At 40.3% G+C, this 18,071-nt stretch overlaps 1 protein-coding gene across 1 annotated transcript in view; it reads left to right on the top strand.

Moving 5' to 3' along the window:
- The window catches only part of LOC145415975 (uncharacterized), a 33,365-nt gene extending 15,397 nt beyond the window's left edge, over nt 1–17,968 (top strand). Inside the window, exons 2-3 of the mRNA XM_080285078.1 lie at nt 7,711–7,848; nt 17,765–17,968. Of these exons, the coding sequence (XP_080141204.1) occupies nt 7,711–7,848; nt 17,765–17,968 (342 nt within the window). The remainder of the gene's footprint in view (nt 1–7,710; nt 7,849–17,764) is intronic.
- Nucleotides 17,969–18,071: the final 103 nt, after the last annotated feature.

Raw genomic sequence — 18,071 nt, 5'->3', positions numbered from 1 at the left:
TTCAGTACCCTTCTGTCAACCCATCATTTGAACAAGATAATGACAACAATCACTGGGTACTTGCAACCTGCTATATAGTATTCACACAGAAAAGAATTATCACAGAGACGACATGGTATTTAGTTTGATGAAACTCGCATTATTTCAAGAAATGTGATCACCAGGAGTATATGGAAAATTAACAGAATCAGTTAGATAGTAGTTTTTCTCATCTGTCTTTTAACCACGAAGTTTAATTTTCTATGTCATGTATTTTATAAAGAAAACAGTATATACAGTAATACCCATGTCCTAAGAAATTACTACAAGAGTTTAACATACTACAAATAGATAACTATATGAAATGGTAATTATTCAGGTGATATAAAAAAAAAAAAAAAAAAAAAAAACTCATTCATAAATCTGAAATCCTTAGTTTCTTGGATATGAACTAGATTCTGTATATTAAAAGAAGGAAGTCACTGGGGTCCACACCAGCGCTCGCTGCGGTCCGGATTTGAACTGTGGTCCACCATTTGAGTACCACTGCTCTAGCACAATTGTGATCAAACCATTTAGGTGAAATACATCTTTTTCTGTAACTATGATGGGTAATGAATGTTTCCATGCTGACTTTAATGAAATCCTGTATGTGGCCCAATGTGAAATTTGCATCTTGAGAGAAAAAAGAGGTCCATGGAACATCCATGAAAAATTTTTGGAGACCCTCCCAGTTTGCCCTGTTGTAGTGCCATTAATTTTAGTCATCACGACGGGTTCTGAGCAGGAGGGTGTGGTAGGTGTTGAACTGGTGGCTTGAATCAGACAATGATCCGAGGATCCAAGGGGGGACTTCACTTCAACATTATAATTTTCTGAATTGGTTGTTAGAAACAAGTCCAATAGGTGGGGATTTTGATCGGGGTTGTCAGGTACACGGGTAGGTTGATTGACTAACTAGATGAGATTAAATGAGTCTGCAAATAGCTCACATTCAAGACCAGAGTCATCAGTTCTGGCTGAATAAGTGAGCCATTCAACATTAAGGACATTAATATTACCCAGAATAGTAATTTCTGATGCAGTATTAATGCTGAGGACACTTAGTTGTGAAGACAGAGAGTCAAATAAAACTCGGCTCTGGAGGGGCATTAGGGGAACGATAAACACAACAGAAACACTTAATTTTACCAAAATAATTTAATTTTTATATGGAATAGTCAAAATAAGGACAAATAAATTTAGTAATCTCCTCCAGGGCAATTTCTGATTTAGCAAGGCAACATACGCCTCCTTTGGGTCTGAAATTTTGAATCAAGATATAACCAGGAAAATTAAATTTAGCAAAAATAGGAGGTGGAGCTTACTTTAGTCCCTGTCAAATATAGCAGATCTGGGGATTCAAATTGTAGGAAATTGTGAACAGAGTTGATGTTGGAGTGAAGTCCCCTAATATTGCAGAAGCAAATTTTACTGCACTGACAAGCAGTTTGGGGGCGCCGCAACACTGAAGGTGGAACAGTTGCTTAATGATGACCGGGAGGGCCCTGTGCAGACGACCCAGCCCTGCCAGTGGTGGTCATCCAAGAAACTATCGCACTAATTCCCAGTATAGCTGCAGCTATGGTTCTTTTTATGGGGTGGGGTGGGGGGGGAGCAGGGATACGTTGTGGAATGTGTATGATATGTAATGACAAGATCGGTGTTTTATGAAGAGAGGATAGCAGGTTTAAGGCAATGTGATATAATGTGGATGTGTGTGTTGTGTAAGGAGGGCAGCCTGATGAGCTCTGATGTGTGAGGCAGAAAGCTGTGTAACCAGCTACCAAGGCCTAGGAGAGAAAACGGAATCCAGGCTATTCCTTGAGTCTCCCATTACCTTGGCGGTATTACTTCCCTGGGCAGGGCTGTTACTGGTTCCCAAAGGTCACTGTTAATATACACATTAACAAGAATGATTGTTGAACTACTAATTTATATACTGAGAACCATAACATTTGATTCTAAAATAACAGTGCTAATCATGATGTTAAAATCCTTCCTAAATAAAATAGTTAACCCGCCTTCAGGACGATCCACCATAACAACCCTGGCTTTTTCAGACAATGTCTCTGGTACACACACACACACTATAATACTCTTCGCCAACATAATCAGTCATCCATAACTTATCTTCCAGTAACATTGTTTCTTGTAAAAGTATTAAATCAAATTTTTTAACGGTCATTTCCCATATAACTTCAACATTCTTTACAAGGGAACGACAGTTATTAGAGCATAACTTCAGATCTTGGCAAACCATGGTGCATTACAGTGCGAAGCTTACAAGTATCAACAGTAAAGAAAATAAATGAAATTAAAAAGTCTGTTAAAGAATATGTATGTATTATTTAAAAAAAAATAAAAAGAAATAAAAATCATATAAAAAACTATAAATAAACTCTATGGGTTAAAAATTACTGCTGCATAAAAAAATACAAAAATACACATATAAAAAGATATACTCAAATGGCAAAAAATATATGTAAAATATATTAAGAAAAATTTTTACTTGAAAAAAAAGATAAGAAAATACATTAATTGATTAATGAAAAGAGAAAAAAAGAAAATCACAAATAATAACAACTCAACTAAAATGAAATACTCAGACAAAAATAGACTTCCAAGAAAAAACTAAAAAGTGCTAAAGAAAAAGTTACGAAGAAAAAGATCTAATTGCACTCTTCAATGTTAGGTAAAACTTATCAGTCACAATATCCTCGGGTCAAAGATCTGCCTGAAACAACTTTTCTCTACCAAATAATCTAACTTTTATATTAAAGGCAGTGAATTTTTGTGAAAGAATTTCTATCCTTGTGAATGACATTATTTCTGCACCAAAAGTATAGTAAATGTAATTCTTTATACTCTCCTCCGTCGCTTCCTTGTCAACTCTTCCAAGGAGCAACTCTACATATCTAACAGCAGCTTTAACCCGCCCCGTCCCGACCACTTTTCCACCACTGACTCCCCCCAATCCCGACCATTTTTGGCTCAAACCTCCACTTTTGGTGAGAAACATCGAAAAATCATAGGAAAATCGCTCACTGCGGTTTAAAATACTCGATACAGGCAGCAGTACCTCCTCACCTTACTGTGTTTTCTATCAGGCTGGCTCCAAAGAAAACGAGTTCTATTGGAGGATAACCATTCCACACCACTCATAAATGGTACTTATTTATTTATTTGGTACGAATTTATTTGTAGTACAAGAGTATATTGGTTTTCACACAGTAATATAGGTAATATAAGCATTGTTTCACTCATGAAACACATCAACATACCTGACCTTTTTTGGCGACATTACGTGATCATCATTTCCAACTGTTTCTTCCTCTAATGCTTTGTAAAGTTTGTCCTCCACATTGTCAACGATTGGGGAATCACTCTGGCCCTGAATTTCGTACCGTGGCACGACATGTTTTTACCTGGCCAGGTCACTGGTAACAGGTGAATTGCCGAGACAATAGCGTGCAGGGAGGGGAGGAGGTCATGCTGGGTAAGGCATTGTCCCTGCCTGGCATCTTGTAGAGGAAGGTGTCCCGTGTATACGTACCAAAAATCACTTGCGAAAATTAAAAATTGTGCAAATTAGGGACCTTGCAATTGATTCGCGTTTATGTACGTCAACGGGATTGGCAGTGACTAAACGTGTGGACGTTAATTCACGTCAATGGGACGCAGCGGGTTAAAAGACCTACCTTCTATTTTTCTCGATCCAGTTGCACCATGAACGTTGCTTCTATGCATTGCACCCAAGCTAGATTTCCTTTTCCTGTTTCGGGATTTCTCTGTTACCCACTCATCACCATAGCCACCATCCCATCTTCATGCTGACGCCTCCACAGGAGAAGCCATGGCGGCAAGGCGAGGCAGTTGACAGACACGCTTGGTGGTTCCCCCGGTACAGTACTAGGGTTAGTGACTGGAGTAGATGGGGTGCTGGTACTAGTACCACCTCCTCTCACACCACCACCCACCACAGGCCACGCCCCGAAGCATGACCGCCACTCACCATACCTTGAGACCTCCCCTGAGGACTTTTGTCAACTCACTTTGTCCCACAGTTGATAACTGCAGAAATACTGCCATTCCAACTGGAATCTTGTAATCTTAGCAGCTTTACCACAGTACGTAGCATAATCACAGATGTTCACTTGTCTGTTCCCCAGATTCATCTCTTCTTTACAGAGTGATGCTGGAGTAGATTTTAGTTGATTCTGTTCATAAATCCTCCATGTTTTCTGGTTCCACCACTGTCTTATCTTTGACAGCTTCTTGTGTCCCCAATATTACACTACAAAACTTCATATTCAGTTCACTCATATCAATTCTCATGTTTCTCACAGTGTCTGATGTAAATCTCAGTTTTTATGTCTAATATTTTCGGTAGAATTCCGTTTATTTTGCAGAATTACTCAGTTAAGTTGCACAGAACTGGGGTGGTGGCTGAGTCACTGAGAGGTGGCCTGCAGTCCAAGTGGACCGAGGTTCGAATCTCTGCTGGCACAGGGAACAGTTTAAGGATCTAAATTTAATAAAAGCAGACTTTGCTGATCTACCAGAAGATCTGCCGACACGTCGCAGAAACACCTGCACTAGTACCAATACACCAGTCCTGAATGAAACAGCCCTAGTATGTATTCAATATGGACCGCAGGTGTTAGCACCGAAATTGTGACGTGTGGAGGTGTATGGTGTGCAGGAGGACTACTGGGCCTTGGGAAGCAGGCTGTGAAGCTGATGCCCAGTCTGACATTTTAAAAAATGTATATTTGTAAACCCGCTGAAGGTATGGCCTTGCATAAGTCTGCAACAAAGTTGATTTTCATCCTCTTCTCCACAACTTCATTATGATAATCAAACACATCATTCAAGTCTCTGTTTTACTTTTCAATATCGTGACGCCAGGAAATACCCCTTCGTTAAAATATTACATAAAATTTCTTTGGCCTTTTTAATATCTTCGTGGGAGTATATGGAATAGATTATGTCAAATAATCCATTTTGATTATCAGACTTGGCTGAGTTTAGATAGCAAAGAAGACCATTAATTATTGTATCGGATGCCATGACGAACCTATTTCAGCCTTCCTGACCTACTATTTCCGAGGCCGTGTCCCACAGTTTTTCGGGATAACTTATCAACAAACAGTTGGATCAGTATGAATTTCTGGCAGAGCTTGTTGCACACCATGCCCTAATTTTCGGTGATATACTGCATTACCAAATGTGGAGAAATAAGGCACTTGTCCCTGACAAGTGATGCTAAAGTCCCACATTCATGACGAGGAAACGGACAAGGGTTCCGTGACGTTGGTCAGTAGGCTCCACTCACCCCTCCATCTCTTTCCTGCCCCCACTCCCAGTCTCTCTCTCACTCCCCAAAATCGACACTACGGCCAATAGCATTTGCCTTATATATATATTAATGAAACATACATTATGCGTTACTATATTTGTAAATCTTTAAGAGTGACAGATAACCTAATGTAAAGACGAGAGTAGGGTAGGGTGGTGGGTGATAACGACCAAGATTGATGGGAGTACAATGGTGTGAAGGTTTTCAGGTGTTGTGTGTGGGTGTGTGTGTGTGTGTGTGTGTTTCCTTTGTGAAGAGGGCTTACGGCAGTACACCTCACCACAGGTTCGAACCATCCAAAGTGAGGCCTATGGCAGCGAATCTGTAATATATAATGCAAACGCATGTCTGGTAACCATCCTGCAATAGTTGCTGTATTGGGAAAAAAAAATCCACTAGAAAATCACACAAAACCTGAAAACCTTCACAACATTGCACTCCGCTCAATCATGGTCGTTATCACCCACCATCCTACCCTACTCTTGCCTTTAACGTCAGGTCATCTGTCACTCTTAACCCACCCCGTCCCATCGACGTATGGGTACGTTGCAACGATTTGCATTTGCCAGTCCCGGCAGCATACCAGTACGTTGTGCAATTGCAAGGTCCCTAATTTGCACAATTTTCAATTTTCGCGCGTGATTTTTCGTATGTATACACGGGACACCTTCCTCTATTCCTCTACAAGATGCCAAGCAGGGACAATGCCTTACACCGCATAACCTCCCCCCTCCCCCCGTCACGCCATTGTCTCGGCAATTCACCTGTTACCAGTGACCTGGCTAGTAAAGATATTCAGGGCCAGAGTGATTCCCCAATCGATGACAATGTGGAGGACAATGTTCTCATAGCATTAGAAGAAGAAACAGCCAGAAATAATGATCAGGTAATGTCGCAAAAAAAAGTCAGGTATGGTGATTAGTTAGTGAGTGAAACAATGCTTATAATGCCTTTATTACTGCTTGAAAACCAATATACTCTCATACTACATATACATTTGTACCAAGTAAATAAATAAATACCGTTTATGAGTGGATAAAATAGTTATCCTCCCATAGAACTCGTTTTCTTTGGTGCCAGCATGTTAGAAAACCCAGTCAGGTAAGGAGGAACTCCTACCTGAATTGAGTATTTTAAACCTCAGGTGAGCGATTTCTCTATGAATTTTCGATGTTTCTCACCAAAAGCGAAGGTTTTAGCCAAAAAAAAAAATTTGGAAAATACCTCGGGACTGGGGGATGTCGGAGGTGCGGAAAACCTCGGGACGTGACGGGTTAAATGAAGATTTACAAATATAGTAACGCATAATGCATGCCTCATTAATATATGTATAAGGCAAATGCTATTGGCCATAGTGTCGATTTTGGAGAGAGAGAGAGAGAGAGAGAGAGAGAGAGAGAGAGAGAGAATGGGGGGATGGGGGTGGGGGCGGTAGAGAGATGGAGGGGTGGGTGGAGCCTACTGACCAACGTCACGGAACCCTTCATGAAGGTGGAACTTGAGCATCACTTGTCAAGGACAAGTGCCTTATTTCTCCACATTTGGTAATTCACTATATCACCGAAAATTAGGGCATGGTGTGCAACAAACTCTGCCAGAAATTCATACTGATCCAACTGTTTGTTGATAAGTTATTCCTGATAAACAGTGGGACACGGCCTCTGAAACCCATAGTAATACAAGGCCACCTCATTACCATGGCAACGAGATTTTCTTTTAATCATAGAAAGTGGGAAGCAAGGTGCACAACAGGACACACTATGTAAATACATTCTGGGCACCTCACTGTGCTACTACAATAATTTACCTTGCTAAGTTAGAAGAACACTTTACAGAAGCTCCAGTACACAGATGGAGCAGTTCACCCAACGCTACATGCAGTGATAGTCATACCTTCACTCAGAAACGAGCCGTACCTGGACTCAGTCTAGATGTTTAGACCACATTCCAGGAGGCCACCCTATTTGTGGCACTATACTGGGGGTCTGAGTGAGAGAGGCGCATATTATAAGTGCCTTGCATGGGAACTCTCACCTAATATTCTTGTAAAACTGATACCCACACATACAGTTTGTTCACTGTTTTGGCCATACTATTTAGCTCGCGGAGGGAATCCAAAAACCTCGAATAAAAATCCATCTAAACATGGAGCCTGTGAACAGGCTCCATGTATTAGTAGTAGTAGTAGCAGTAGTAGTAGTAGTGGTAGTAGCAGTAGCTGCAGTAGTAGTAGTAGTTGTTGTTGTTGTAGTAGTAATAGCAGTAGTAGGGGTAGCGGTGGTACCAAATATCCTCAATATTTTCTTTAATTTTCGGTCAATCTCTTTCAGGCATACAAGGTACTGGCGAAGTTATATGATGATGTCGATTTATTTCAAGACGAAACCGTGGAGAAAGTGTGTAAGATGTTTCTCTTGTGTGTGCATAGTGACTACTCCGGCCGTGGCATTGGCGCAACAATGGTCAAGGTGAGATAGATTGGTTGATAGATAAATACATCCATCCATCTATCAATATACCTAAGCTGCTTCCCCCGGAAAAAGGGATGTAGCCGAGACAGGAAGACGCACTCCCAATATACTCATCCACACAAACACATTCATTTGCATCTTAGCCCCAAGGCGAGAAGCGACAGATCCTCACTGCACCACGCTGCATGAGGGGCAACTGCGCAGTGCAATCAGCGACATCCACAGCGGGGCCTGACAGCAGAGCTGGTTTACCCCTGCCACATCATAATGGACCCATCCCCTTACCCGCACCTGACAAGATCAGCTGATCAGACCAAATGCGGGAGAATATCCCCTCAGGGCTACGTCAGCATTTATTCCCTCGCAATTTCTCTCCAGTCATTTCTATCACATGCAGCCACACTGTCTTGCTCAACAGATATCCCTTTCGCATCAAACACTCTTCACACTATCCATCCATCCTATTCGTGGTCTTCCTCTCTGCCTGACACCTTTCACATCCGATCCAGTTATCTTTTTACCCAATAGCTTATCATCCATTCCCTTCATATGGCCAAACCATCGCAAAACCCTCTGCTCAACTCGATCAGTCATCTCCCGCACTACTCCAGTTCTCCTTCGGGCTTCATCATTTCTCACTCGATCCATACGTGCCACTCCACATATACTCCTCAGACACCTCATCTCCATTACATTCAAACTTTTTCTCTCTGCTACACCCATATTCCACGCAGTCGGTACCACAACACCCTCATACAGCCTTCTCTTTAGATCCATTCTAAGTGAACGCCATCTCATCACTTTTTTTATTCCTCCCAGCACCTTTCGTTCTTCATTCATTCTAAACTTCACTTCTGCATCTATTCTTCCATTCACAGCAACGTATGACCCTAATTACTTAAAACACTCTACCTCCTCAGGCAACTCACCATTCAAAACTATATTCATCCTCTTACTATCTACGAACCTAGTACACTTCATTACTTTACTCTTATTCTCATTTACTCTCAATTTCCTCATTACACACACCCTTCCAAACTCCTCTACCAACTGTCTCAGTCTCTCCTCCAAATCAGCTAGCCACAAGTGCAGTGATCATTCGCAAATAGCAGCTGATTCAGATTCCACTCTCTACCATCAGCATTCACCAGACTCAAACCTCCACCTAACACTCTTGCATTCACCTCCCATACAACACCATCCATATAAATATTAAACAACCAAGGCAACATCGCACACAGCCTGCCACAGCCCCACTCTCACGGGAAACCAATCACTCACAGTATTTCGCACTCTTACACACGCTCTGCTATTTACATAAAAACTTTTCACTCCTTTTAGCAACCTGCCATCAAGTCCATACAATCTTAAAACAGACCACAAAGCCTCCCTACCAATTCTATCATACGCATTCTCTAAATCCATAAAAACCCCAAACACATCCTTACCTTTCGCTAAATACTTTTCACACACCTGTCCTACAGCAAACACCTGATCCACGCATCCCTTCCCTGTCCCAAAACCACACTTCTTATCATTAACCACTCCCTCTGTACCCTCTCTAACTCTTAATTAACACTCTACCATATACCTTACGTACAGCACTCAACAGACTTATACCCCTAAAGCTAGTACATTCATACTGATCACCCTTACCTTTATACAACGGAACCACACAAGCACTTGCCCAGTCAATTGGCACCATATCTCTCACAAAACACACATTCAGCAATCTTACTAACCACTCATCTATAGTTGGTCCACCACCTTTCAGGCATTCCACAGCACACCCATCCATACCTACAGCTTACCCTGTTTTCATCTCCTTTACTGCCTTCTTCACTTCTTCTATCGTGATCAAAGAATCATTCAACTTTCCCAACACATTTATTCCTTACCTCTCATCTGCCACAGCCTCAGCCTCATTTTCCTCCTCTACATTTAACAATCTTTCAGAATGCTCCGCCCATTTCTTGCTTACCGCATGCATCTTAGTTAACATCCTTCCATCCTCTGCTTTTACTCGTTCTTCCTTCCCAGACTCTCCCCTTTCGTAACCTTTTCACTTCCTTCCAAAACATTTTCTTATTCTGATGAATATTCTCAATCAACCGCCTACCCCACCTCTCGTGCTGCCACTGTAGCATCACGCACAGCCCTTCTCGCCCTGTTCCTCTCATCCTTATATCTCTCATATGACACCTCATTCATCCTGTGGAGCCACACTTCATATGCACATCTCTTCTCAGCCACAGCCATACTTACTTCCTCGCACCAACATTCACATCCCTTTCTTACACACCACCCACTCGTCTCACACCACAGACCTCTTCCACATGCCCCACCACAGCATTCTTAAACAACTGTCATTCCTCCTCCACAGTGTCATTCTCCTGATCTTTCACTGCGTTCCACTCATCTTTCAATTTCTCGTGATACTCTACTCGTATCATATTCTCTCGTTTATCCAGCTCACTCACTTTCAAAACCTCCCTGCAACACCTAACTCTCCTAGCTCTCACTCATCTCTTATCTACTCTCAACTTTCCCTCCACTAGGTAGTGGTCAGACATACCTCCACCCACCCCTCTTAAAACTCTCACATCCAACAATCTTCCTATTACATTCCTGGACACAACCACGTAGTCCATCAGTGCTCTATCGACAACCCTTCCACCCTCCTGTCTCACCCATGTATACTTATAAATATATTTCTTCTCAAACAAGGTATTTCGAATCACCATCTCTCGTTCAACACACATTCCTATCATTCGTTACTCATTTTCATTTCTTCCAGGTACACCATGGATACCAACTACACCTTCAACTGCTACATTTCCCACTCTGGGATTCAGATCCCCCATCATTACCACATTCACATTCGCTCCAAAACTCTGCAGACACTCATCAACATCCTTCCAGAAAGACTCCCTCTCTTCTTCATCCCTTTCACTACCAGGCCCATATGCACTCACAAACACCCACACCTCACGTTCAAATTTCGCTTTCACCCACATCAGTCTCGATGACACCTCCTTCCATTGAATCACACACTGCTGTACTTCCGGACTCACTAACAAGGCCACACCTTCTCTTGCCCTTCCTCTATCAACACCTGACAATCTTCCATTCACACTTCCAAACTTAGGCTCACCTTTCCCTTTCACCTTTGTTTCACTCAAAGCTAACATATCCAACTTTCTTCTCACAAACGTTCACCCAGTCTTCTCCCTTTTAGCCTCAATTGTACTACATCCACGCCCATTCATAGACCCAGTCTTCAGGGTACGGGGATAACTCAGACCCCCATCCCTTTCTATTCCCTGTCTCATTGTAGGAACTAAAAAATAAAAAAAAAATAAAAAATAAAAAAGAGGAGGGGGTCTCTAGTCCCCTCACACCTCCCCTTTCAGTCGCCTATTACGACACGCAGGGAATACGGTGGCAGAATTCTTCCTAACACAACCTGGCCGCAGAGTAGCAGTACCACCCCATAGTTCGGCCAGATTGTGTCCCCCCCGCCACAGGGGTGATAGACATATTACATGTATATAAACATAGACAGATAGATAGACATAATACATGCATACATACATAGGTAAATTGATTAATGGATGGATGGATGGGCGGAGAGAGAGAGAGAGAGAGAGAGAGAGAGAGAGAGAGAGAGAGCAATAGATATACAGATAAGGTGACCAGAGTCCCGCTTTTAGGCGGGACAGTCCCACTTTTTTGACAACTGTCCCGCCTTTTTAACTGTGGCTGAAATATCCCGCTTTTTGAGCAAATTATCTAAAATGTCCCGTTTTTAGAAAAACACTGTTACATTAGCTATAACATGACCTTCTTTCATGAAATGATGATGAAATAGTAAAATTATGCATAATCCAATCCAAATGAAATAATGAATTGTTAATATATAATCTGTAATACTGACTGGTAACTTTGGTCAGCCCATTCACCGTACCGTACTGTATATTGGAATTCGTTTGAGACCCACGTTGGTGTTTGATTAGCAGCTTCAGGGTGAGGTGATGCGCAGCAGCAGTTGCTGTCACTCGCATGTCACTGTATTATATATATATATATATATATATATATATATATATATATAGACAATGTCCCGCTTTTAGCTCCAATAAAATCTGGTCACCTTATATATAGATAGACAATACATAGATGCATAAATAGGTAAATTGATGTATAGGTGGATGGAATAGATAGTTAGATAGATAGATGATGGATGGATGAATGGATAGATAGGTAGATGGATAGACAGGTAGGCAGGTGAATGGATGGACTGATATTTTAATGGGTGAATGGATAGATAGACGGGTTGATAGATCGATAGACAGATAGACAGTAGGCACATATTTTGACAGGTTGATGGATGGATGGATAGATAGGTAGTTAAATAGAAAGATAAATATATGGATGGATGGACAGATAAACAAATATATAGATGGATGCATAGATAGACAGATAGATAGATAGATAGACAGATTAAACCCATTTATTTCAATGAAGAAATAGGGGCGTCATTTGGGGGGGCAGCGAGGGGCACTTGCCCCCCCAAGCTCTCTGAGGGGGCCTCCAAATCAAGTATAATTAACGAAAAAAAAAAAAAAAAAAGGTTAACACCGTGAAATTAAAAATAATTTGTATTTAACCTCAATGCGTTTTGAGTGAAATATATCGTGTGTGTGTGTGTGTGTGTGTGTGTGTGTGTGTGTGTGTGTGTGTAATAATCACAATAATTTACTAGGTATATTAAAGAATGTCAGTGTAAATATGTTCCTAGCCCGCTGTTCAGTTACAGTAACTTCAGCATCAAGCTGCCTTTTCTATTGTATTCTGGCTAGCATTAAAAGTTTTTATTCATCTTAGGAAGTACGTACCTGTCTTTTCGTGGACATAATGAAGATGGTGAGCTATTGAATTCAGGAAATTTTGTAGCAATTCTTCTCCTAATTGCTGAATCAAATCCCTCTCTAAAACAAAAGTTACATCGACGATATGACCATCACACAAGTCCTCAGTACCAGCATGAGTTGATTTCAGTTGTTGGAAGTCATATCAATGACACAACTAGTGCTGAAGCACAAGAAGCCAAGTACATCTCAGTTATGATTGATGAAACGAAAGACTTGTCAAGAAAAAGGAACAGATGGCTAGTCTTGTGCAGTACTTTAGTGAGGTTATTGTGAAGGAACGTGTCATTAGAACCTATCACATTGAAAAGGTTGATGCTGCAAGTTTAACTAATTTTATATATAAGGAGATAGAACAATCTGGTTTAATTTGGTCCAACTGTGTGGTTCAGTATTATGATGGTGCTAGTTTAATGAATGGATGCTTTAGCGGGGTTCAAGCAAGACTGTGGGATAAAATTCCCAAAGCAGTATAAATACATTGCCATGCACACAGGCTGAATTTAGTACTGGGCGACTGCATAAAGAATACCAGTGGCCTCTATTCATTTTTTTTTTCCATTTATTAACACATCTTACACATTTATTACTAACAGTAACACAAGGAACCAACTTTTCATAGAGGCACAGAAAGCAGAAGATCTTCAGGTTTTGGCACTAGAAAGACCTGCTATAATTAGGCTAGATGGTCTTACTATTATAGGTCAGTATCAAAGGTTAAGCTTCATTATGGAAGATTGCTATCAGTGTTTCATACAGTTTCAGAGGATTCTGATTCTGAAGCTGCGGCAGAAGCAATTATGCTGTACAAAAAGCTAGTCTTTCAAGTTCGTAATGGGTCTACATATTATTGAACAAGTCCTTAGGGTTATCAATACAGTCAAACCTCTACAACTCGGCATAATACATGTGCAAGCCTTGCCGAGTTAGCCTATTTGCCGAGTTGTAGGGATGAACTTTAAGTTCCACCCCAGCACACATATATGCAAAAGGAAAAAATGGGAAAAATATAAAAGTTTTTACAATAAATAGTAAAAGCTGCCTTACCATGATTCCATGCAGTTGTAGGGTGTATTCCAGGCATGGAGGAGGACTTTTAGTAGTTTTTAGAGGTGTTAGGGGGGCTTAAGATCACTTTTGGGCACACCTTTACTGTACTGTACTTGACACTGTACACTATGTAAAGCACAATTAACAATGTAAAGGCCATACTGTAATGTATTTATCACTTGTACTATACTGGGGAATTAAACACTAAACACTTAAACATTGCTGTACAACTCGGGATCTTACCAAGTTGGAGGGATTTTTGCCGACTCTCTTCCTCTCACATGCGCATTTTTGGGAATTTTTGAATTTTGATCTTTTAAATGAATATTTTGGGGCCATCCCGAGTTGTGGAGGTTTCCGACTTGAAGGATGCCGAACTGTAGAGGTTTTTACTGTAGTTTGTCATATCAGCTTCAAGCAAAGGAAGCCTTACTATCTGAAGTTTGCTCTCTCATACAGTCAACTATTAAAGAATTGCTGGTCTTGAGAACTGATGAGGTTTTCTCTGATATTTTGGACAAAGCAAAAGATTTTGTTTCAACATATGTGATTGATACCAACTTGGAAAATTCAGATCAATTAGGCATACCTAATAGAATTCAGAAGGTATCATGAAGACTAAAGAGCTTAACTGATTCAGCGCTAGGGAGAAGCGAGGTGAATTCTTGTATTGCTCCAAAGAATGAAATCAAAAGAACCTATTTTAATATATTAGACAGATTTCTCTCAGAGCTTGATATTCGCATCACACAAAAATGCCCTTAATAGAAGCAATCAATGCACTCGATTGCAATTCCAGAGACTTTCTAGAACATGAGAAGCTTTCTGTTATAGTACAGTCTTTAAAATTCTTCTAGTTTCCCAAATATCTGTTGCAAAAAAGACATTTTCTAAGAAAGAGTGACAAGCCAAAGCATCTGTCTGAATTGTATGATGAACTCAAACTATTAGATTGTGCTTATTCAGAAATAGTGAAAATTATCAAAATTCTTATCACCCTTCTAGTAACCACTGCAGCCAATGAACGACTTTTTTTCAGTATTTAGCATAGTCAAGACATTTCTAAGACCCTCAGTGAGAATTGATCGCTCAGTGACTTGCTACTTATGGCCACAGAAAAAGGAACTTGTTAAAAATCTTAACTTTAACACCCTGGTTGATAACTTTCCAAGCAGAGATCGCGGAGATATCCACTGTTGCAGTAGTTTATTCATTTTTCAATGCAATAAATATAAGTAGTTTAGTTTTCAATTTCCTCTAACGAATTCTGAAATTAATATACTATTCTTACCTGAACCTCTTCCAGATTTGAAAACCATCACTTTATTTCTCCCACCGCTTAGTGTAGAGCTAATTTTTAACATTACTTTGCATGGTTCATGGTATTTTGGGGGCTAGTAAGCTAAAAGCTTTCCATTTTTAATTCATTTACAAGTTTACAACTTCTCATTCTCAATTTTATATTCATTATTTTTTCATTAGTCTATAAGCATGAAGTCAGTTTAAGCTTTCACCAATACAAATATTTTAATTGCTATTTGGTCTATTATCCGAGGTTATTAGCATATAATGCAATGAGATGCACTTTACCATGCACTTTAAATTATATATTCAACTTCACACAGAAATACTGTCAATGCTAGAATATCCATCAGTGTGTGTGTGAAAGTAATTGGTTAAATATATATACAGTATATATATATATATATATATATATATATATATATATATATCTATATATATATATATATATATTGTATAAATATATATATATATATATATATATATATATACATATATATATATAGATATAGATATAGATATTGATATAGATATATATATCATCATCATCAGCCATTGAGGTCCACTGCAGGACCGGCCTATCCCTACCGAAGCAGGGACGATATAGCCAATGTATCTCTACCCAGTGGCTTAGGCTGTCGGGTAGAGACTGTACTGTATTTAGGGTGAGAAGTGCTCGTGAGTGTAACTGTAGTGTTGTAATGGCTTTGGATGTGTGTGTAGTCTGTGAACCAAGTGTAATCGGCCCGCCTCAAGTCAGTTGGGTGCAAGCATACTACAGTCGCGGCGCACGACTCAGAGTTTGTCAATATCGTACCCTGGCAACCTACCATTCAAAAGTGCGTCCGATGTCGTGTCATATTATACACGAATCATATTATGCACGAATATTTTATACACGAATATTATTATACACGAACATTTTATACACGAATCATGTGTGTCTCATATTATACACGAAATCAGACGCACTTTTGAATGGTAGGTTGCCAGAGCACGATAATAACAACCTCAGAGTCGCGCGCGGCGACTATAGTAGGCGACACTGGTTCAACCACAGCACCCCTTATGTCCGCCAAAGTAGTAAGTGGCTCGGTGAACGCTTCCCAAAGTTTTACAACTCTGGCGGGAGGTGAACCTACGTCCACCAGCGTGAGAAACGCACACTCTACCACTGTACCGCAGAGGCTCCATATATATATATATATATATATATATATATATATATATATATATATATATAATATATATATATATATATATATATATATATATATGTTTACTGCTTTAATTCCCTGACCATAGCTTTGCATGTGACTCCAAAATGCTCGCTCGCCACCCCACCTATGTGGGGAGGTGGGCGCAGGGGGGGCCTCCTAAATAGCCTATCCCCCCCCCCAAGGAAAACTGAAATGACGCCTCTGTGAAGAAACGTCTCATATAAAGAGAGAGAGAGAGAGAGAGAGAGAGAGAGATGAGCTATTGGTTAATACAAGAATAAGATGCTAGTCATGAAGAAGTGGTTTAGAAAGAATGTAGAGTAATAGCATTAAAAGAAATAAAGCCACCAAGTAAACGAATTTTGTCATATACTTTAGGCTGCATTACTAAGTGAAACAGGAGACTACCTAACACCTCTCCCTTAGCGATTTATTTTGGAATAGTTGATTTAGCTTTATCTTGTATGACACGTTATTTTTAGTTTGCGTTATTGTTGTTGTTGTTGTTGTTATTATTATTATTATTATTATTATTATTACTGTCCCTGGTTGGTGGTGGCAACCATTTCTGTGTCTGCCCTCTCTCTCTCTCCCTATGTCTCCCATCTTTCCTTTCACCTTTTATTACTCCTCTTTACATTTAACGTGGCTTTACATTGAGTGACAAGCCAAATGGTTTCCTGTAAGCCAGGAAATCATTTCCATTGCTGGGTGGTAACCATATACCCAACCCATACGTGTTCCCTGCGTGACAGCAAGTGGGTTGGCGGAGGGCTAGTGCCCCTCCCTGTAAAACAACTAACTCAAAGACAAACGACCACTCTTACGGGATTACGGTGTCTGGCTATAGTATTCGGTTGCAGTAATGGTGGTAGTGGTAGTAGTAGTAGTAGTAGTGGTGGTAGTAGTAGTAGTAGTAGTAGTAGTAGTAGTAGTAGTAGTGGTAGTAGTAGTAGTAGGTCATAGTAATGGTGGTAGAGATAGCAGAAGTAGTAGTAGTAGCAATGGTGGTGGTGGTAGTAGTAGTGATAGTCGTGGCAGTAGTAGTAGCAGTAATAGTAGTGATAGTGATAGCAGTAGTAGTAGTAATAGTAGTAGCAATAATGGCGGTAGTGATAGTAGTAATAGTAGTAGTAGTAGTATAATAGTAGTAGTAGTAGTAGTAGTAGTAGTAGTAGTAGTAGTACCAGTAGTAGTAGTAGTAGTAGTGGTAGTAGTAGTAGTAGTAGTTGTAGTAGTAGTAGTAGTAGTGGTGGTAGTAGTAGAAGTAGTAGTAGTACTAGTAATGGCGGTAATGATAGTAGTAGTAGTAACAGAAAACCCTGGAACTAGATCAAACAATAAGGTGCAACAATCAGAATAATTCGTTAAGGGGCAGGCGTTAGGGATTAATTCTCCCTATATCCACAGAAAGCACTGGAACTGGGTAAACAAAATGGCTGCCATCTTGCTTCAGTGGACATAACAAACAGTGTTGCGGGGAAAATATACAAACGGTTGGGATTTGAAAGTTTGAATACCTTGGATCTGACAACGGTGACTGTTACGGCTGTGGACGTGTCTTGCATCCCGGGAGAGACTACGATGATGGCCATGGTGAAGAGGCTACAATAGACCCCAATAGAAGCATCCTAACACCTCTTCCTTAGCGATTTAGTTTTCTTGGCTCTTGCGACGGTGAATTTTACGACTGTAGAAGTAGCTTGCATCCCAGGAG

This window comes from Coenobita brevimanus, chromosome 104 (genome assembly GCF_032717465.1).
Source record: "Coenobita brevimanus isolate Jiangsu-jjx chromosome 104, ASM3271746v2, whole genome shotgun sequence".
NCBI lineage: Eukaryota > Metazoa > Arthropoda > Malacostraca > Decapoda > Coenobitidae > Coenobita > Coenobita brevimanus.
Note: the sequence above shows the minus strand (reverse complement) of the source record. Positions and strands in the feature narration are given on the sequence as shown.